Below are 22573 nucleotides of genomic sequence, written 5' to 3'. Positions count from 1 at the left end.
CCAAACCAAATGTTCTCTGGTGTCCCTTTGAAATATAGACAACCTTGGTGATAAGAAGAGCATAATCCCAGTGCTTGGAACAGACAGCTCCATCCCTCCTGACATTTTTAGGAGCCCACAAAGATGGAAGGATAGTCAGTCATGCCATTCCCATCCCCTCAGCTTTACTCACACACGAATCCAGCAAAGCTTCTTTTCCCCTGGCAAGGGGCTAAAACTCCTTTTCCCTGAGTGCCCAGAGCAGCCCCTGGCTGGGAGGGGGATGTGGAGAGGGAGCCAGCCTTGAGAAAGGGGGGGAGGGCCGGGAACAGATCTGCAGTCGGCAGCAATTGCTCTCTCAGTTCTGGCACAGATGAAACGTGGAGAGGGAGGGAGGAAAGGGGGGAAAGCGGCAGTGGAAGAGCGAAAGGTCCCCAGCTGGCTGTTAGTGGCATCTGCACTCGGAGTCCAGACTCCAGCTGAGAGCTATTTCACTATTTATTTACATGTAATTATTGCTATGAGGTGCAGATATTAACACTGTCAAGAGCAATTTGCCCTGACATTTTTCACTTGCTCTGTTCCCTGACGTTTTGAGTTTGGTGGGATTTTTTTTCTCCCTCTCTCTCTCTCCACTGCACTGCCCCGGTTTTGGGAGCAGGCGTTTTAATCCCGCGCCCTTCGCAACTCATTAAACTTTGAAATTTAATTTTGCCCGGAGAGGAGCCGGGGCTCGGGGAGTGGCTCCCGCCCCCCTCTCCCCACGCTCCCACCACCCATCCCCAGCAGTTCAAGCATTTCCACTCCAAACAAACCAAATTTACCGGTGGCCGCGTTTTCAATTGCAATGCAATTCCAGCATTAACCTTTGCTTGCGACGCCGCATTTAAAACACACCCGAAGGTGCCCAACCGTTTACTGGGGGGGGGCTTGGACAGAGCACGTACAGAAAGCAAATGCAGAACAAAGATTTTTCGAACCAGTGGCCAGAGCAGCATAAAAATCATCTCCCTTTCCAAAAGGTGCGTTTGGATAAGTGACTGCTTCCAACTTCTTTTGACCCCCTTTTCCCCTTCCCTTCCCTTCCCTTCCCTTCCCTTCCCTTCCCTTCCCTTCCTTCCCTTCCCTTCCCTTCCCTTCCCTTCCCTTCCCTTCCCTTCCCTTCCCTTCCCTTCCCATCTGATTTCAATAGCTGATGACACTTTAAATTAAGATTTCCGGACGCCGCTTGAGCCCTGATTTAACGAGACAGTTGTTGTGTGTCATTTAATAAACACCAATTGTATTAGAAGTTCTTTGCTGAGCAAGAGCAGGGATGTGACAGGCCCAGCTCACCACAACCTGCTTTTCTTCTCAGCCAGTGTGGGACCTGTAATCATTTAGCAGTTGTTTCATACACAATGGACCGTCTTCGTCCTGCAGCAGAGCTCCCCTGCTCCAGGATCCCACTGCTGTTTCCTAAACCATTCCCACTCACGTTTTCTAAACCATTCCCACTCATGATTTATAAACCAGAAGGCAAAATACAGGTGTGTATGAGAGTGTGAAGGGCTGTGCCAGGGCGTGTCTGGGCTGGCTATGGAAGGCGTAAATCATGGTTTGAGTTGGAAGGGACCTTAAAGCCCATCCAGTGCCACCCCCTGCCCTGGGCAGGGACACCTCCCATCAGCACAGGTTGCTCCAAGCCCCGTCCAACCTGGCCTTGGACACTCCCAGGGCTGGGGCAGCCACAGCTTCTCTGGGCACCCTGTGCCAGGGCCTGCCCACCCTCACAGGGAAGGGTTTTTCCCTAATATCCCATCTAACCCTCCTCTTTTTCAGTTTGAAGACATTCCCAAGTGCTGAGTACTTCTTCAGTGCCTGTGCCTGAAGGACTTTTGGAAGGGTTTAATTAATAATTCCCACTCCTCCCTTTTATCTACAGCACCTTTGGCCCTTTTTTCATTCTCAGAGTTGGACCAGACTTGGCTTCAACTTGGCTTTACAGGGAAAGAGATCCAGGCATCTGGTACTTTTCCCCTCTTCCTTTTTCTTCTGGATTTGACTTTTTTGGGGTGAGCACAGAAGGAGACCAAGGTCCAAAGGGAGAAAGTCACTCCCAAGGTTTGGAATATGCAGTGTTTTGGGGGGTTGGGTTTTGTTCCTTTTTGTGTGCAGGGTCTCTCATGCAGTGACAGAAATGAACAGCAGTGGAAATGGCTTTGTTACCAATGGCCAAGCCCTGGTTTGTACCTGCAGCACTCTCACCCTGCAGCAGAAATGAAAACTGGGATCTCTATGTGTTGCTAGGACATTTTGAAAGAGCAAAATGTTTAATTCCATTCAATTCTCCCTGAAGCATTTATTTTTCTCTCTTTGTAAACAAAGGGGGGGAAATATTGTAACTGGATATTTCATTATTTTTTGTTACAAATTGCAGTGGTTTACTTTCTTTTGATTTCCCCCTCAAAAGTTTGTATTTGCACTTGCATCCCTCACCCACTTCCTTTCCATTTCCATTTATGCAAATTGAAAGGCTTTCTTTCATCTGAAAGAAAATGCTGGTTGTCTTTTTCGTAACATTTATTCATCACCTGCTACCCCTTTGTAAACCTTTTATAGAAGAATATGTAATATAATGCAGAGGCTGAGTTGTATTTTCATTACTGCTGGTTGTGTGTTTAAAGGTGGAAACTCAACATTTTCAATTCTCAGCCCTTCCTCTCTGTCACATTTTTGTGTGTGGCAGTGAAACCAAGCTGATAAAACTGTCCCCACCTTAATAAAACTTCCAGGGAAAGGCCTGTAGATACACCAAACCATCCCAATGGTTTGTAGTTCTCATTATTGTGCTTAAACTGTTACAAGGCTGGCTGGCTGGGGAACCTGAGCTTTGGGATGCTCAAATTCCTGGTCCCTATAAAATAAACTTCTGCGCCAGCTCGAGTTTTAACCTTTATTGGGCTCATTTTTCCAGGGGTAAGGTGAGAGGTAGCAGCCCTGCTGTGCCTAATGCATGAAAGAAGGTCACAGAAATCTTGGAAAAAGGAAGAATATTGCAAAAATCAGTCAGATATCTGCTTTTTATGTAGGTGTGACTTTGTCCCGCTGCTTTCCTGGGGTGTCAGAAGGCTCAGGGTGCTCAGCTCTCACTGGGTTGAGGGAGTTGCTCTCTGATGTAGGAGCTCCAGACTCCCTTTTTCTGTGTGTGTGGACAGGAGGTTTTCCTCTCCACAGAATGACCAGGGGAGAATGAATCAGGTGGGGGCTTTATTAGCTCTGACCCCAACGCTCAGGCTCCAGCTGGGACGTGCATTAACTCCACTTGTCCTTCATCCTGCAGAGTTCCAGACTGTCTCCTGGTGGGGCAGGGACAGCAGGAGACAGGACACAGAGATTTCCTGAGGATCTCTTAGTGCCAGCACTGACACCCCGGTGTGAACCCAGGGCAGGGCTTAGGGCAGGTAAAACCCAGGCAGGGCTCCTCTTTTGGGGGTCCAGCCTTTCTGCTCTGCCCACGCCTCAGCTCTGCACCCTTTCCCCGGGGTCCCAAACTCCCACCAAGGTCCCGATTCCTGCCTGAGCCGGGGGGTGGAGAGCAGAGCTGTGCCCGGGGCAGCTGATCCGAGCACTGAGCACGGGGATCCCGGGATGCAGCAGAGCAGCAGCCGGGAGATAACCAGTGGTGTGTCACCGCTGCCGGGACTTAACGCGTTGTGAGATATGGCAGCTTGTTTGCAGGGCTTTAACCGGCCTCTCCCGTCCCCTTCTTGTCACTGCCCAGTCCCTGCCACCGCCAATCTGTGTCCTAATCTCCATCAATTAACGAGAAACACTTTCGCTCCCCCCTCCCCAGTGCAGACACCCACCCTGAAGCCTGGGATAAAGAGGGAAGAGTCCCCCCAGCCTCGACCCTCTCCCCCTTCACTTTCCACTAACTCAGCGCAACCAATTAGGCATCTGACACCCGTACGGGCTGACAAATTGTTTCTGTCATCTGCTTTCTGTCTTTCATTAAACGGGAGGCAGAGGGGGGGAATTGAGGATGGAGGGGGGGCTGGGAGATGTGATCTCCCATGCTTAGCGAGGCCAGATACATTAATTACAAAACGGCCATTTGCAGCATGAAAATGCATTAATTAAATTTATGCAATCATTATCTTTAAATAGTCATATCTTTAAAATAATCAGCCCTTCCTGAGTCTTCCCTCTCCTCCGCTAAGTAGCTCTAATCCCTTTTCCACCATTTATCTCTGGATCAGCACTGGTTTGTGTGCTTTTAAACTTCTGTGTGCAGGAGATGCCTTAAAAACTCTGCTCCAGTAATAGAAGGGGGTGGTACCTTTGCTCTCGCCCTTGGCATTGCAGCGAGGGGCACGACTCGGCAAGTTGGAGGATTTGCCATTTTTTGGAGGCTTTTTGATCAAGGTATTTTGGTAAAGTAGAGCTCGTAGCTCAGTCGGGAGTTGGGGGGTTAATGAATAAAGTTCTTCGCTCGCATTTGTACAGGAGAGCGAAGGATGTGCTCTATCACATACCCACTTAGGAAATGCATTGCTGTTTTCCTTTGGAAAAGGTTTAATTCTAATGAGGCAAGACCCTTCCTTTGGCATAGACACAGCTTTGCCAGCAGACAGTTACCTTTCATCGGAGTATCTTTTTCTTTGTAAAAATCAGTTAGTTCAAGGCAGTCAGTGATGTTCAGGAGAAAAGCAAGGTTTTAAAAATAGCCATTTTGCTACTCTGATGCTCAAAATCACTTCATACTGTAATTCTAAAAGATCTTTTATTTTGGAGTAGCTACACACATGGCCAAAATCAAACAGTGCCAGACAAACAAAAAGAAGTGCAGTTAATGACGTATTAGCCCAGAAGCTTCTGCTTTTATACTTTACTGTTCAAAGGCTTCCCCTGTTTGTGATGACTACACAAATAATCATTGCAAACCCAGCAGACCCCAGGTACAGGAGAGCCAAAACACACAGGGAAGAATTAATCTCATCCCCTGCTTAAGTAAGCACCTATAACACCACAGGAAAACTCCAGTCCAAATAGCTTTTAAAGAGCTGGAGGACTTGAAGAGGGATAGTGATCTAAACTCCAATCCTTTAGGGCTTTCTTATCACTTCTGGTTAAAGATTTTGTTCTGCTCTTTGTGTGCCTGCATCGTTTTTAATAAATCCTGTATGGTTTTTTCCCCCTATCTATAACTCCTGGTGGGGCAATGCCCAATTAGACAGGGGCCAACACAGTGGTGTTTGGATCCAAACCTGGTGTTGTGTTCAGGGTTATGGGTGTGGGATTAGGACCAGGTAGAATTTGTGGGTGGATTTGATGGGGAGGGAATCCTGCTGGATTTTTCCCATCTGAGGGGCAGAAAGGAGCTCTGGGATTTCAGAAATGGAAGCAAACAGCAGCACGTCCTGCACAGAAAGTCCCCTCCACAGTCTAAGTGTCCCCAACCTCCTCTTGGAGAAGCACATTATGGAATTAGAAACTGTTTGGATCCAGCACAGCAGGAACAGTGTAAAGGTGATTACAAATAATGAACACAAAGAGCTCGTTTTTCCCTGGACCATCTCTGAGAATGGACATTCCTGGATAGAAGGGAAACACCTTGGAGCAACACAGGGAAAGAGGTGGTTGGGTTGGAATAGCTGAATTGTAAGAATAATTGATGAATAACTCTGGGAAAGCCAGTGTTTCCAGCAAGGATCCCCACTTTCTTCTGTTCTGTTTCTATTATTTGTTTGCACTGATGCCTCCACACCGGTGGATTCTGCTGCCTGGTGGATGCAGCTCCACTGCCCCTGATTTCTGATCCTGTGAGGGTTTGGACGTTCATGCTTGGCTAAAGCAAACAGCTGCCTGTCTACGAAAACACGACAGTGCTCCCTAGCAGCAGAGAGGAGGCAGAGGGGAGAACACATGGCACTGTGCAGGGCTGGAAAAAGCATTTCCCTGGATCCAGGAGCTGTGATTTTCCTGTGGGCGAGGGAAAAAGAGGTCCTGACTTTAAAAATTCATCTTCAGAAGATCCAAACTGACTCAAGGCGCTGCCAGACAGGATGAGGATCTGGCTTGTTCTTTCTTTGGGGTGAGCTGGAAAGAGAAACCCTCCCGTTACAAAATGCAGGGAGCTGGGAGAGCAGGGAAACGAGGATCTGGCAATGGGAAGCACTTGTGATTTTCCCTTTCTTCCATTCTTTTGCCAGCCCGAGTTATTAACTGTGAGGTGTGAGCTCGGCCAGCCCTGCGCTTGCTGAACTTATCAGGGTTATTTCATCTCCCCATGACCTCTCCGTATTTACGCTGGGAACCCTGCGGGCATTGGCTTTGCTTAACTGGTGTATCTTACACTGCAGTTAAGCTGGACCTTAACTGATTACAGCCCTTGATTGATCAGAGGAGGAGGGAGGGGAAGAGAAAGAGGAGTCCGAGAGCAGGTCCGGGACTATCAGCGCACGGAGCAGCTTCGCCCGGGGCTGGGATATGCCACTCGGGGGATTCTTTGTAGTGCAGCTCCTTTCACATTTATAGAGGCTCCCCTCCACTCTCCAAAAAGAGAGAGAAAAGCAGGGGAGGGGGGCACGGAGAGGACTCAAAGGATCGCAGGAAATCTTGTTTAGGAGCAGTAAGGCAGCACCAGCACTCTATTACCAGTGTCCGCGGGGGGCTCTGATAGCGAGCACAGAGCAGCTTAGCTGAGAAACGGGGGGAATCGGAACAAAATGAGGGACAGAAGTGGAAAGGGAGGAGGGGAAGAGGAGACCTTTCTGTGAATTTTGGCTTGGCTTTGTTAGTCTCTGCTGCTGTGGGGCTGCTGAAGAGAGGAATGAAAGGAGTTTCTAAAGCAGTTTTAATTTGCTGGGACCTGGTTGTGCTGCGTGGTCTCCTTTCCCTGCCTTTCCTCACATCCCAGCCATAGATTTAGGGCTGATTTAGCACGAAACCTTGGGATGTGTTTATTAATTTACTTCTATTTTGTATCTCTCTCTAAGCCCCAGAAGCTTCTCGTTCCCTGTCTGCCATCAGCAGGTCTCAGCTTACCCAAAAAGGCAGAAGAAAAGAGACAAGCCCAGCCCGTTTCCAGACCCAAATCTAACCTGAGTCCTTCTGTTGATTTTGGAAATGCTTAGGGATTGGAAATGTTAGGCATTCCAGTTTTCTGTGGTTGTGCCTTCCTGCTTTCTCACCCCAGGTGACTTTGTGGGCTCCAAAACTGCACAAACAAGATCCATGTCCCTGCAGTTAATACTGTGTGTAAATTATCCCAGAGATGTTCCATATTTCAGCAGAGGGACTTTCCCATAGAGACTTTCCTTTCCAATATATTCACTCGGCCTTCCCAGAGAAATGTAGGATTAAAGATGTTAAGGAAGGGAGCAGCATCAGGGTGGAGTTTGCCCGTGGTGACTTTGCTGCACAGAAATCAGGGGAATGGAGTGGCTCAATTTTCTGACCAGAACATTTGGGAAACATTGGCCTTCTTTTGGTTATTTCATATAAAATATCTTAGCAATTCCAATTTAATCAGGTAAAACACTTCGTGCCTAGGTAATACCAGACAATTAATGGTGCTGATGGTTAGTAAAGCACAAAGGGGCCATTTTCAGGAGGGAGTTGTTCAGCAGGGCATGAAAATCAAAACCCTTTGATAGTTTTGAGATGTCAAGGTGCTCATTTGCCTTTTTGCTTGAGTTTCTGCTGTTTCTGGGAGGGAGGAGCCCACATCTTCTGATTTTCCTTGTTGGTGAAATCGATGCCTGTAGAACTGGGACCCCCCCCTTACCTCGACCACCCCACACTGTCCCAGCATGTCTTTTGATTTCCTCTCTGGTTATCCAGCCTACTAAAGCCTTTTCCACCTGCTTTTATCTCAGGGACACCAGAGTTTGGTGCCCTAATGCCAGGGATAGTGACTCCTGTTTCTAGATCAAGCAGCTTTTAATGTAATTCCCATTCACAGCGACTCCTCCACCCTTCCCCTCCAAATTCCACTTCTCCCACAGGATTTCTCAGAGCCCTTATTGGATGTATGGCCCCGTGGAGCTTCTGGTTCCCCTGTGGCATTTCCACTATGAGAAGAGCCCACTCCTCTTTCCCACACCATCCACACTTAAGCCATTTCTCTCACCCCTGTAGTTAAGACCTTTCCATTCTTTTGTATAGCTTAGAAACTTTTCTGTAGACCTTCTCTATAATTTGTACATCTCTACAGAAGCAGGGTGCCCAAAACAAGATGCAGTGCTCCAGGTGGAACCTCACCATAGCCCTGAACAATCAGGTAATAACTTCCCATCGCCTTTTTCCCCCAATCCCCCCCTCGTGCAGCCCATGTTGCTCCGCTTTGCTGCAGCTCTCCATCACATCCCCGGCTCCATCCCACTCCCAGCATCTCCCCAAGCCCTCTCCATCATCAGTGTGTGGCAGCTTTTCATCCATCAAGTGAAACAGGGTCATTTTAGAACACAAGTGCTCATCTCCATTTCACCTGCTGTGTCCCAGTCCCCTCCCCTGCGGCACTGGAACCTCCTGCAGATGTTTGAAGTCACTGGAAGGCGTTGATGATATTTCTGGGTTTATTGTTCGCTGCCAAACCACAACAGTTTGTGACCACTTTGAAGGCTCCTGGTTTGATCTGTCCCAGGGGAGTGCAGGGATTGAGAGGATTCGGGAACATTGCGCTCTGTTCCCAGGTTTCCACACTTTGTGTGGCCACCACACACTTTCCAAGGGAATGTGGGAGGTTAACGTAGGACACGGAGACATTTCCTCTGCAGAGCAGCAGCCACACCAGCCCTGGAGTCCTTCTGTGGCAGGAAGGACTTGTGAGATTGTGTGAGCTCCACTGCTCTCTTTAGCACATGCTGATGGATGGATTAGAAAGACCTGGGCAGATGAGACAGTGGAGCATCAAGTTCCTTAAACTTTAATCCCCACGAAAACAAAGTAGAGAGTGAAGTCCCATCCTCGTTTATGGCAGTGTGAACCAGGGCTGTGCTTGGAGACAGTGATGGTGTCCTGAAAGGACGTTGAGGTGAGTCATAGAATCATCAAGGCTGGAAAAGATCTCCAAGGTCATCAAGTCCAACCTTTGACCAAACACCACTAAACCACGCCATGAAGTGCCAGTTTGCTCCAAAATTTGGTTGGAAGTGATATTAGATGGAAGGGACTGCAATTGCCCACATCAGGCATTCTCTAGGTGCAGGAAGTGTGCAGCACTGTCTGGATCCTTGGCCTGATTGCAACTGCAAATCTGATGGGTGCACTTATTGATTTGGTTTGGAATACTGGGATACAACTCAGCTGGGTCTAGTGGTTTAGAAAATATTCAAAATTAATTGCTTGGCTTTGTGAGTGCAGTGTTAGTGATTGCTACATAAGTCATTTTAGTCCTACCTAGGGGCATATTTGCATATATTTATCCTCCTTTCAAGTGAAGATCTTTGGGGAAACTGTACTTATCTCCTCCTAACTCTTTCTTTGGCTTTCAGTAGTCCTACAGTCACCTCTTCATTTTGTTTCCATTTAATGTATGTATAGAATAATCGACTCTTCCCACCAAGTGAAAATGAATCCACAGAGATCAAAAAGCATTAATAGGGGGAAGAGTTGCCTTCTACAAGGGAGGGGGAGAAGATCAGGTGAACAGGCTGCAAAAGAAAGATGGGAAAGATGAAGCTGGGTCCCCACCAAGTAGCTAAAACCAGTCTTGAAGGACAGGGCACGACTGACCCACAGCAAAAGCTGAATCAGCCACAGATGGCAGAGACCAAGCCCTCATGGAGGAACTCAGAGGGGATCATTAGCTCGGTCCATGTTGTGGGTGAATCCCTGAGATCCAGCGTGTTTCCCGTCACAGCCATCAGGCTCCTGGCAGACGTTGCATCTCCTAGGAAGTGGTGTAAGTTGTAACACCACAGAAGGTGAAACAAAGAGAGATTTCAGCCTCCAGACACCCCTCACAACACAGAATTTCCCAATGCTTTTGGCCTGTTGTAACATCAGCTCATCCAACTGACCGCACTTCCAGCCTCTCCCAAAGAGGGAGGATTTCTACCCGTTCCTAGGAAAGCAGTACCACAGCCTCAGGAATACTACCCACTGCCAGGAGACCCTTCCTTTGGTTTTCCCTTGTGGTTTCCTGCCTGGTGTCCAGCCTGAAATCCTTTGGGACCACCCAGCAGCTCCTGTGGAGTTAACGCCCTTCAGCGAGTCATGGATCTTTCCGTCCTCCCTTTATTCAGGCTCAGCAGTTTCTAAACACAGCATTTTTCTGAGGCAGCCTCTGATTTTGAATGCTCTGCACTGTGTCAAATCGAGTGTCCAGAAATGGAGACTCCACAGAATCAGGGGTCACTCTGGGAACTGCTGTTTGCAGGCACATCCTCCCTCCCCACGTTTTTGTTTGCTGGAGTTGGATCTTCTCATGACATCTCCTGGTCATGGGGCAGTGTGGGATCATAGGGTGTGCATGTAAACCGTGTCAGGTCCAGGACCTGATGTCTCCATCAGCTGGGTGTCTTAGCAAGCTGATAAGGCAGGGAAGAAGATTTAGGGACTCTGAGGATGTCCCAGAGAGGTCTGCTGGGGCAAGGTTTGACCATGAAAACTTCTGCGCTCCCTCCCTGTGCTCTCAAACCCTTCTCTATCTCTGTGTTATCTCTCCCCATCACTTGTCTGCCCCTCGAGCCCCTCCTGCCTCCCCCTCCCCCCACCATCCCCCCCAACCTAAAATCTGAAGCCTGATTGCACAGATTGAAGGTCCTAATTGCACTTCCCTTTCCAAAGCCGCCTTCGTTTATCATAAAGGGTGCACATTTCCCCCGCTACAGTTTCCACGGCCGGAGGCCCTGAGGGCCAGCTCAGAAATGGAGGGAATTAATTACATTTTTTTAACTCCCCTTCTTTTAAAGTATGGGAGAGAGTGATGAAACGTCCTGGGGGGAACAGGGGGGAGCTGCAGAGACGAGGGTGGGGAGGGAGGCAGCAGCAGGAGGTGAGAGGGGAGCTGGTTCTTTCATCCAGGAGGGTCTTTGTGCATTAACCTTGGTCTCCCCAACACGTCGGGACCCCAACCCGCTCTTCCCATGACAAATGACCTGTGGAAAGGGTAGAAATGAGGCTGAGGGCTCCTGGCTCTGTGGCTGTTACTGACTCAGCCCAAAGTGTGAGCCCACGTCATGCCTGGGGCTGATTTGGGACAACAGCAAAGGGAAAGGCAGTGGGGAAAGGGAGAGACAATGATGAGAGGGAGGGGAAAGGGAAGGCTGTCAATCACAGTGATGGACAGGTAGCAGATTTCCCTCCAGATAAAACCTTACAGATGTGAAGAGGGTATTGATTTTTAGTTAGTGATGATAATGCACCAAGAAGTAATAAATTATAAGAAAGCAAGGTCAAAAAGAAAAAGTAAAAGGACTTTGCATTCTTGAGGAGGGGATTTCTCCAGATGCCTCAGACTTTCTTAAGTTCAGAAGTTGCCTGGAAAATGAGTTTATTCAGCTGAAACAAGAAGGCAGATAATGTGGGCCTGCCAGGGCTGGAGGGCTCGTGCAGGGTTATCTGTGCTGGGTGGCCAATGGTGGAGAGGGAATAGAAATCTCTGGTTCACTCTTGTTATTCCTGACACCTTCATGTCCTGGGGTGGCCAAGATCAGATGCCACTCTCTGACAAACCTGAGCAAACAGAGTCTCGGGGGAGCTCAGCCCCAGATCACTCTCAGAGTGCCTGGAAAAGGCAAATCCTTCCTATGGTCAGTGCTGAAGAGGAATCCAAAATTCTGGAGGCTCTTCGCTCAGCTGAGCCCCAGAGCCTCTATTGGGTTCACCTGCAGCTCTCAGTCACCCACATCCATGGGAGCATCCGCAGGGATGTGCATCCCCAGCCTTGTATCCACCCTGGAATCATCGAGAGGAAATACTCGTGCCCTTATGTTTCACCCCAGATTTCCAGAGGGAAATTCAGCCTGTCTTTTGCAGCAGGAGGACTTGGGACGGGATGAATTGTCCTTCAGAAGTGTCAGTCTCTCTGTAGAGGGATTCTGGAGGATTAGCAGAGACTAGAACTTCACATGACTAAGGTTAGTTGAGTTGAGTCCGAGCTGGAGTGACTTGCACAAGCCCTTGTGAGTCAGTAGCAGAGCTGGGATTAGAAATCAGTCCTGATTCCCACTGATTAAAGCCAATTCCGTTTTTAGCAGGATTTGTGCAAGTGTCTTCTCCGGTCCCTGAATCTGGAGAGTGTGAATCTGGGTTTCATTTACCAGCATTGCTTTACATCCCCTTTTCCTTTTAGAAGGAAGTGTTAATGTGACTTCTGCTTGCTCCAAGAGCCTTTTATTTTCTCAGAGTAATATGAAGCAGCTGACTGACTCTTTTGGGGAGATGGCCAGCAGGGAGAGGACTAGAAAACCCTCTGCTCTCTGAGTGATTCCAGTTGCCCTTCATTTTACAGTGTAGGAAATCTTTTCTGCACCTGCAGGGCTTGGCAGGGCAGGCAGCACATCCACAGCCAAGCAGCACTTCCAGACCTGGACAGCTCAGGAATGGAAAGGAAAACCAACCTAGCTTTGTGCTGCCTGAGCTGGAGCTTTCAAAAAAAATAACTCATAATTCATACATCTGTGTTTTTGTGCATGTTTATTGTTTTTAACATCGGATTCTGCTTGTGAATGAAACCCAATCGTGTCTGGTGGCTGCTGTGTGTGTGAGTGTCATGGATTCCCATGGGGGCAGAGGTGTGACACCCCCAGCCCAGGTGAAGCCAAAGCTCTGGGCTCTGCCTGCAGCCGCTGGGATCGGGGGATCTGGAGCTGAGCCGGATCAAAGTTCATGACCCGGCTTTAGTGGAAGGCTACAAATAACTTTGCAGCTGGAAAACCCGCCTCCAGGCTGCACTTCCAGGATTTCCCCACTAAATAAGCCCTGAGGCAGAGGGGTTTATGTTACATCCACCCAGGAAAGCATGACAGCCCTATTCGTGTATTAATCCACTGTCTTGCATATTTAAAGGCAATTTCCTTTCTTCATCCCCCGGGCTCTGGGCTGTCGTGGAGCAGGGAGTTCCATGGGCACAGTTTGGCAGAGCTGAACATCTTCATCCAGATACCTCGAGGCTTAATCACTGTGATTAGCTGAGCCTGGAGGGGCTGGGGAGCTGGAGGTAGCCTTAGGACGCGAGGTAAGGTTTTATAGCCACCAGAGCTCACTGCCTGGATAACTGACCGAATCGAACCTGGTCTCCGCAAAGTGATAGCGCATGCCTTATCTCTGTGAGATTCACCTCAGGAACAGGCCTGCCTGAACCCCAGCGTGCAGACATAGCTAAGCCAGTTTTAACTTTTGGAGACCAGCAGCAAACTCTAAGCTCAGTGCAGGCTGAGAGCCCAGGAGGAGGAAGGGTAAATGGACCCTGTCTGGGCTCTGTGCTGCTGCCACTGTGCTGCTTTTACTCACCTTGTTCTTGTGCAAAGCTCATTCCTGTGTCTCTGTTCCAACTGCAGACAAACCCCGTGGTCGAGGTTAGATTGATTTTCCAGGCTTTTTAATTAACCCCCTTCCACTGCCTCCTCCTCCGTGGGGTTCCAGCCACCCCTGCTCCCGAATTCCCCTCCCAGACAAATGCCTGGAAAGGATGTCAGGCCGGTGGAGCCTGGAGGTGGTTTTACATCAAGGGAAAGCATATTTGCAGGACTCCTGAGTCCTTCCGGGGGGAGGAGAAGCTTTAGAAAGCCCGTGTGGAGCCGATCATTCAGCATAAGCCCTCGCTCCGGCAGGAAGGTGAGGGAGGAGGGACGGGGAAGGTGTCGGGGTGAGCAGGAAGGGGAGACTCTGCTCTCTCTATACAACCCCTCTTGTGTCCTCCCAGAGAATGTAGCCCCTGCACAATAGCTCACCAGGCCGCTGCTGGGGGATAAAGGGCTCATTTTACCACTTGCCAGGCTCCAAATATTTCCAATTTGCCACTTTAATTGATGTCAATAAGGTTATGCTAAATTCGGAGATTTGGAGCCGCTCGGCATCTGAGGGCCGGCCGGGCCCCCCGAGGTGACCGTCCCCTCTCCCCCCGCCCTCCCCAGCCTGCGGCGGCCGCGGGATCAACCGAGAGGCATCGGCAGCTCCCGTCCTTCTGCAAACTCTTTACACTCCTAACTTGGCAGCCGCGGGGCGATTCTGCTGATTGCAGCAGGCAATTGCATTAAAGGCCTGGCGGGATCAGGGCCCCGTGCGAAGGGCAGAGGCAGAGCCTTACTCCGAGCTCGCCCGCAGGAACAAATCTGGCATTTTTGCTGCAAACGAGGAAAAAAAAAAAAAGTTCATCTGTTTTGGGTCTCAAAGCAGGAAGATTGGTTGTGTGCAAATTTAATTACCTTTTCAAACCAAGCACTGCACTGAAACGAGCGAGACAGGACCTGTTCTCCTTTAACGTTTGGGGGTAAAGAGAACTTTGACATTTCAGTCCCTAAAGCTGAATCTGCATCAAATCCAGAAAGGGTTTGCATCTGGTTTGTTTAGGGATCTTGGCAAAGCAATCCCTCCTCCAGCTTCCCAAGAAAGGGGCTATCTGCACTGTCCCTTTCGGAAAATAGGGACTTTTGCTCCCTGTTTTGTGTCTCCTCTCCTGTGCATAGGGAGGGAGGGATGCCAGTTCCTGGCAGTTTGTTGAGCAGCTTTGTCCCAAGTTTATTCCATTCTCCAGTGCTCCTTGCACAGCAAATGCTGTGGCAGGGCAGCAAAAAAACCCGCCAGAGATTGACTGTGCTGTGAAGGAACTTCTCCATTTTCCCTGTCAAGGGCTTTCAAATAAAATGCTAGGGGTCTGTCTGGTGGTGTTTGGTGGGAGCAGACCTTCATTCTCCAGCCTGGCCAAACCTATTTTGATACAGTATTTTATAGAGCACCGTTACATGTAGGTTTTTTCTCCCTGGTTTGCATGAAGGCAGCTGCACCCTCCCTTTCTCCTCCAGCCATGATGTGTGGTCTCCTGTGTTTCTGCAGGTGATGAGCATCCTGAGCAATCCCAGTGGGGTCCCTCCCCAGCCCCAGGCTGACTTCTCCATCTCTCCCCTTCACGGTGGCCTGGACACCACCAACTCCATCTCTGCCAGCTGCAGCCAGCGGAGTGACTCCATCAAGTCCGTGGACAGCCTCCCGACTTCCCAGTCCTACTGCCCTCCCACCTACAGCACCACCAGTTACAGTGTGGACCCAGTGGCTGGATACCAGTACGGACAGTACGGACAAAGTAAGTGCTCTGGACGAAGTTCCCCCTGCACAGGGAACAGGAGAGGAGAGGGAGGGAATACGAGAGGGTATGGATATACCATTCCATCTTCTATCTTCAAATACCATATATTGGAAGGGATTCCCATGGAAATCTGTCTATCTAGAGAGAAAAAGGGAGTTTATTCACCAGATGTGGGTGGAGATTGCTCCACACAGCCTCCCCAACACCTTTGCAGTCCAATTTAAAAGTTTCAACTGAAATATTTTAGGTAAAACATTTCTATTACCAAAGGATGACTTCCAGCCCCTTCTCCTTCTCCATCTCCAATTCTCACTTCTCCAAAAGCCCTACAACATCTCCAGCCTGCTCAGCCAAAGGAAATCCGGGATTTTGATGCCCTCCCTTGGTGATGCCGAGCACTGTGTGTCTCTTCCTCCCCTGCCCTCCCCAAGGCGAGGGCTGGGACCACGCTCAGAGGTTTTGCTACAAAACACGTTAATCCAGTGCCTGTCAGCTGGGCTGGGATTCTGGGAGAGCTGGAGTGAGACTGGAATTGTAATCCTGAACCTAAATCTCAGAGCTGAGAGGCAGAGGGACCCTGGGAGGGTCTGTTTCTGCTGCAGAACGGCCGGGTCACAAAAACCCCGGCCAGCCTGGCAAAGGGCTCACCTGCCGGTGTTAAACTAATAATGAGGGTGGTGGTGTGAGGCAGTGATCCAGGGGGGGTTAAAGGTGCATCCTCTTCCTCCGGGAGTGCTCCTGCTTGCCCAGAGCTTGTCCTCAGTGACCTTTCCTTCCATTTGGCTGTGGCTTTTTATTCCCCTCTCCGTCACAGCCCTTTAATGTCTTTAACTTCTCCAGCTAAATGAGAACCGGCTGTGGCGGCAGACGGGATCAATAGCAGCTTCCCCACACCCCTCCTTTTTTTGTTTTTCAGGAGTTTGATCTGTGACCCCTTGACCTTCCCCTCGCTTCTGGATGTGAGGCTGGACACACGTGCTATTGATAAAAATCTTAAACAAATTCCAATACCATGTATTTCCAATAAAGATTCCCTTGGGCAAGACTTTAGTCACACCCATGTGTGTAAAAAATAAAATAAGGAGGACGAGCTATGTTTTCTGGGAGAGAGAGACTAGCAGAGGAGGAGGAAAGAGAAAGAAGGATTTGTCTTGGTTTGCTGCAGGAATTTTCACTTGGGCCTCTCCTTATGCTGATGAAAATCTCCTCATACAGCTCTATTTGTGTTTAATTTGCCCCTTTTTCCTGATTTCTGTCATTCTGTTTATAATAATCCCTGCAAGGAAACAGTTTTCATTGGTAATTAGTCCTGTTAGAGCAATCACTTACATGAAGTTGACCTTGATACAACAACATTTTTCCTGTCTTTCTCAGTGCATGTTGTATTTAGCAGCATGCTAATATATGAGACTTCTAATTCCTCCTCTTTTTTAATTCCTCATTTCTTTTCAAACGCTGTTTAAATGCCCACCAATGTGAAGTGACCTTCACAAGATCATTTATTTGTGTTCAGTTCAGATCATGTGTTTTTTTCCATTCTCTGATGCAGCAAAAAAAGTATCAAATCTCTTTCAAGTGAACAGTGATATAATAAAAATGGGGGGTTGTTATGGTGGGGGCAGGCCCTGCATAACAAGGGACAAAACCAGGGCTTGGAATTAAGAGCTCTGTGGCTTTGATAGGCTTCAGACCTGACCTGCAGAGAATCTCTCTCTCCCCACTTCTCTCCTCCTTGTTCTCTGTTTTATAAACACAAGCCCAGACACACTTTCTCTTTCATAAAGGCAAATAAACACCCAAAGGACTTTCAGTAAATTTCTGGGTTTATTTTGGCTTCCGCCCCACTGAATCAACAAACTGGATCCTTGACTTCTGGCGTGGGATCTCCTGGTGCCTTCGAACTCTTCCCACGGGCACTACCCACAGAAAGCAATATTTGGAGTTTAGTATTTTTTTTAGGATAGGATTGGCATCAAATTTCCAGTTTCTCCCTAACAGGAGAGTGGAGCCAGGTGGGAGTCAGTCTCTTCTCCCAGGTAACAAGGGATAGCACAGAAACCCCCCAGCCTAAAATAGCACCCAGGGAGGTTTAGGTTGGATACTAGGGAAAATTTCTTCATGGAAGGGGTTGTCAGGCACTGGCACAGGCTGCCCAGGGCAGTGGTGGAGTCGCTGTTCCTGAAGGGATTTAAAAGGTGTGTAGGTGTAGCATTTGGGGACACAGTTTAGTGGTGCTGGGTTAATGGTTGGACTCAATGACCTCAGAGGGCTTTTCCAGCCTTAGTGGTTCCATGATCCTCAGATTTGGCTCAGTCCTGCTCAGGGCAGGATGACCAGCTCTGAGCCCTCACCTCCCTCCTTTCCCAAGCTCTCCATGAGTTCACCCAGAGCACAGGTGACAACAGGAACAGTCACAACACACCCAGTGTGTGAGGAGTGAAATTCCTCTTCACCTGCAGCCTCTCAAGGACATCATTTGATGGGCTTACCTGAAACACCCATGGACCAGGTTAATCAGGTCTGGATGAGAGCCAGAACGTGGGGTCTAATCCTTTGGACACCCCCCCTGTAGCAGAGGCCCCACAACTCAACATTCCAGGGCCTGGTGTCCCAGGAGCACCAGTCCAGCTGCACTGGCCCAACTGCTGCTTTTGGACTCTGTGCTCCCTCCTGTGAGCCCTGGATAGCTCATCCCATGCCAAGCCCACTCCCTTCCCTCTGGCACTCCCCCAGGCTGCGAGGAGCAGGGATGCCAGATTAATGTGGTCCTGGCCATTCCCAAAGGCCGGAGCTGTGTTAATGATGCTGGTGATGGAACGCAGAAGCGTGAAAGGAATCCTAATAGATATGACAAGTCTAATAAGAATTTGTGTGTGGAAGGGTCCTCCTCTGGGGCAGGAGGATGACAAGACGTTGATGGCTGAAATTTGTTTACTCATTGGCACCGATTGTACATCTCCTGCCAGCTCCTTATTAATCTAATTTGAGACATTAAAGCCAGGGAGAAGGAGAGACTTTAACTGAAGCTCAGCTAATGAGCAATATCACCATCCTGCCCCGGTCCCCTTCCCCCTCAGACCATGGGGCAGCCGGGCGAGCCGGGATGTGCCATTGCCACAGGAATTGGGGCTGTTCCTCACCCAGATGGTGACAGGGAGAGCAGTTTCCCTGAGGAGCAATGCAGGCAGCAGAGCTCCCAGAGCTGAGTCAGCACCCAGAGGATGAGTCAGGTCCAAGCCCTGTCCGGGCTTGGTGAGCTTCCACTGAAACCTCTGGAATCATTTCCACACTTAGAGTAGGAGCTGGCTTTGTCAACAGGGAGCTGAGCCTGGAAGGTTTATTCCAAGCCTTCTGCTCAGGCTCATCTTCAGGCAGCTCCCTTGGAAACAGCATTTTCCATGGCAGAGGTAGAATTTTAGCTCTTTTCAGTGGCTGCATGGAGAGATTTGAGGGCCCACAGCAGCACAGTGCCTGTTCAGTGTGCTGAGCCCCCTCAGGCTCTGTCCTGCACATGTTTGTGGCAGGACCATCCTCTGTCTGAGCTCTTCCAGGAGAGCAGCAGCTCCCTCGTGTCTGCGACAGCCACTGTGCTGGGCCCCTCTTTGTAAGAGCCTGTTGGTTACACACCCTTCAGTGCTGGAAATCATGGCCACTAAATGCTAATTTTGGGCTGTTTTCTCACCCTTCCTCTTTTCCCCTCCCCTGCAGCTGCTGTTGATTACTTGGCCAAGAACGTGAGTCTGTCGACACAGCGCAGGATGAAGCTGGGAGAACATTCCGCCGTCCTGGGTCTCCTACCAGTAGAGACAGGCCAAGCTTACTGAAGAGTCCAACTGTGCCAACAACCTGCTCCAGCAACTTGGAACCACTGGAGAAAACACCACCAGCCTTCCAGGGATCTGCCCGTACCCGGACCCTCCTCCTTCCCAATTCCCTTCCACCTCCACCAACTTGAGCTGCAAAGGAGACGGGAAAGAGCGGGAGGGCTCTCCAAGTATCCAGCCCCTCCAGAGCACTCCAGAGGCACCTGTGGCCTCTGTGACCTGACTCCTCCTGTGGCCAGAGACAGCGGGTTGGGTGCATTTATTAATCCCGAGTTCATGCCCTCCCTCTACTAAACTACCTGGCCATGGCTTTTCGCCCACACTTAAGGACTTTCCATTGATCTAGGTAGTTGGCATAGTCAAAGCCAAATCAATCTTTTTTTTTTTTTCTGTTAAAAACAGAGGAATGTTCCATTTTGTTTTTTTTTTTTTTCTTTCCATTGCTGTAAATTTGGTGAATGTATAGGAAGGAATAACCAAGCTGATCATTAAGGGTGATATAAATCAGGACCACAAAAGATCTATGGACCAAATATAAGAACTTGTTCAAAAACAAAAAGAACAAACCACAGAGATGAACAAACCCAGAAAAACATATATTAAAGTAACAGCAAATTTCCCCACCCCACTCTACCCTCTGTTCTCACTGGTGGCCTCCCAAAGCAGGGCCAGATTGCTGCTAAGCAGGGGCAGGATGGAAATCCATCCAGCCTGGGACCTTTGGAAAATGTAAATTGCTGTATGAGGGCTGGAGATGATGGGCACAGGCACGAGCAACATTTACTTTTCCTTTTATGGACCAATTTAGACCTGATTTCACTGAAAGGACAAAAGCGCTGGGGAGCAGCAGGAGATGTGATAGCACAGAGGATACACCTGATAGCACAGGAGCTCATCCAGCTGAGAAGGGTGAGGGCTGTTGGTGGCCCTTCCTTCTCTCAACAGGACAGAAGTTGGCCCTGAGAGCAAAGACAAGCGAGGGCAGAGCCAGAGGTGTTCCTGAGCTCAGTGTGCAAAGCCAGGCTCTTCTGCAAGGGTCACCTGAAAGGAAACGGTGCTTGGTCTGAAGGTGCTTTGCTGCATCTCTCACTGAGGGTGGGGTAAAAGGGACCTGAAGAGTCTTTCTAACAGCAGCTTGGAAGGAAAGGTGCTCTCACATGCAAGATTGCACCTGTCTGTAGTGCAGGAAAAGATTTACCTTCCCAAGACATTCCTCATCCTTTTGCTGCCAGGAGAAATGTTTGTCCCATCCATCCTCCTGGCTCTTCCCACACCCTTCTCATTCCGTGTGCTCTTCTGTACAGCTCAGTCTCTTGGTCCCTTCCCTCTGCTTTCCATTTTGGTGGTAGATCCTTTTTTTTCTCTCTCTCTCTCTCTCTAAGCCAGACCTTGTTTTGGATTTATCAGCCCAGTTTTCTCCAGCAGTGAAAAAAAAGTGCTCTCACTTCTGTGTCACCTCATTGCACTGCTCAGATAAGCACAGTTTAAATAGTTTCCCTTTTGCATGTGAGGATGATCCTTGATGATTCTTAAGCAGATATGTAATATTACAGATTTTTTCCCCCTCATCTTCCTGTGTTGAGAGGATTCACTTCAAGACATTTGATGTGGAGAGGGCAAGGGAAGCTGCCCCAGGGATAAACACTTGGATGCACAGAATCTGTGCCACCAGGAGCTGGTGTGTGAAGGCCAGTGACAGCAGGCAGTGTTTAATGTCATCCATGGGCTGTTAGAGTTTATAATACACTTACTATTTGATATCTCTAGGATAATGAATGTCTGCTTTTGTCCACTGGTGATACAGAGGGACCATGAGGTGGGATGACTCTGGGCTAGGTTGTTAAAGGAGACACTTTCCACTTGCTCTCTTTTCTGTTGATACTTCTTCCATGCTTCCCAAATAACCTGTTCTTGTTTTTGCAGCTGAAACAACATTTTTCTGGGGAATTATCCCCTGCCTTGCTCCAGCATCATTTATCATGAACCACCAAACCACTTCTCTTGAGCCATATGGAGAAGTACCTGTCCTGGCCAAAGCAGGGCTTGGTTTCTGATGTTGCCCAGCATCCTCTTGGAGCCACATGTGGCTTCCATCAGCTTTGCTTTATGGCTCTGACAGAGCCAGCTCTACATTCCCAAAAGCATTTTCATACACCAGCCTGGCCTCTCACATGGGATGTGTCTGTGCAGGAGCCCTGTGAAAGGTGACATCTGCATCCTGAGGCTGATTCCTGTCCTTTATGCTCCAGAAAGCCCAATTCAGCTTCTGCTTGTCCAGCTGTATCACACACAAAGCTTCTCTCTAGAACATTCCTTGGATCACAAAGCTCTTGAAGCGCTTGCATTCCTCATATCCTTTCTCAGGGCAATGTGTGGCACCTACAGCTTCTTGAACAGGTGAGGCCAAAGGGACTGATTTCCTCCTGGACTGGTTGTGTTACCTGAAGGAATCCCCCTGCTTCTCTCCAGTTTGAGATCTTGGGAAGCAACAAAAACCCCACTGGTTTATAGTGTTTACATGTTAGAGCTGATCCCTGTTGAATTCCAGCCCTGGCCTAAAGGTCATTCCCAGCAGTAAATTCCAGCCACACATGAAGTGGGGAATCAAGGGTGTCTCCATGATGGGCACCAGTGAAGGGATCAATGACTGAAGCACCTGCTTGAACTTGCTCGTGTGTCATCCTCATCCTGAGCCAACTGCTAAAACAACAGAGCCCACCATTTTCTTATATTTGACAGCATTTAAGAGGCCAAATGCTGATGATTCCCTTCCTGGGAGCACTTTCAAATCTACATCCTCTTTGCCACTGGAACATGGGGTTTGTAGCTGGTGATCACTTGCCCCATTACTGCCCCAGCCAGCTGTGATTCCTTGTTCCCTGTACTGAAATTCCTGACCAAATGCATTCCTTGCTGCCTTCTGAACCAGAAGGAGAGTTCCAGTTTGTCATGAGAATTGCTTGTCCTGCTCTTATTTCCTCTGTTACCTCACCCATCCCCCCGTGTGTGCACACACATCTCCCAAGGATCCCTCACCAGTGGACAGTCGGTCCTCGCCGCGAGGAGGGCTCGACCTGAGCTCAGCAGCCAGCGCAGGACCCAGAAATAAAACCAATAAAAAGAGGGAACACTGCAGAAACCTCTTTGCCAATTACCTTCACCAGAAAGTCCGTGGCCACCTGGGCACTGCTGTAAATAGGATTCTTAGAGGAATATGAGGACGCCCCATGCTTAGCACAAATAGCTCTTCTCTGACCTTTCCCTTGTGGTCGCACTTTGTACATTAGTTGGAAATTTGGTCATGTGCTGTATGTTTATAGAAAGTTGACATTTTTTTTTATACTAAAAAACACAGTGAGTGCCGTGTTAGTTTAAAAAAAAAAAAAAAAAAAAAAAAAAAAAAAGGAAAAACACGGAAAAAAAAAAAAAGAAAAAAAGGGGAGGGGGATGAACTGTAGAAATTTGCCTATTGTGTGTTTTCAAAGTACATTCCAGAATCTTTGGGGTGGGATGGGTTTGATTTCCGGATTCTTTT

General features: G+C 48.9%; 1 protein-coding gene across 6 annotated transcripts in view; it reads left to right on the top strand.

Annotated features, from left to right (window-relative positions):
• The window catches only part of PAX7 (paired box 7), a 101950-nt gene extending 82827 nt beyond the window's left edge, over positions 1–19123 (top strand). For 3 of the 6 annotated variants that reach the window (XM_050322334.1, XM_050322333.1, XM_050322332.1), the window contains exons 8-10: positions 8180–8245; positions 14965–15211; positions 18923–19123. In XM_050322334.1, coding sequence (XP_050178291.1) covers positions 8180–8245; positions 14965–15211; positions 18923–19038 — 429 coding nt within the window. In that variant the 3' untranslated portion in view covers positions 19039–19123. The remainder of the gene's footprint in view (positions 1–8179; positions 8246–14964; positions 15212–18922) is intronic. The other 3 variants (XM_050322336.1, XM_050322337.1, XM_050322335.1) reach the window with 1 other exon arrangement.
• The last annotated feature ends 3450 nt before the right edge of the window (positions 19124–22573 follow it).

The sequence above is a fragment of the Myiozetetes cayanensis genome, unplaced genomic scaffold (genome assembly GCF_022539395.1).
Source record: "Myiozetetes cayanensis isolate MyiCay16 unplaced genomic scaffold, myiCay2020 scf28, whole genome shotgun sequence".
Taxonomy (NCBI): Eukaryota; Metazoa; Chordata; class Aves; order Passeriformes; family Tyrannidae; genus Myiozetetes; species Myiozetetes cayanensis.
The sequence above is the reverse complement of the archived record's forward strand: the minus strand, read 5'-3'. Positions and strand labels throughout refer to the sequence as shown.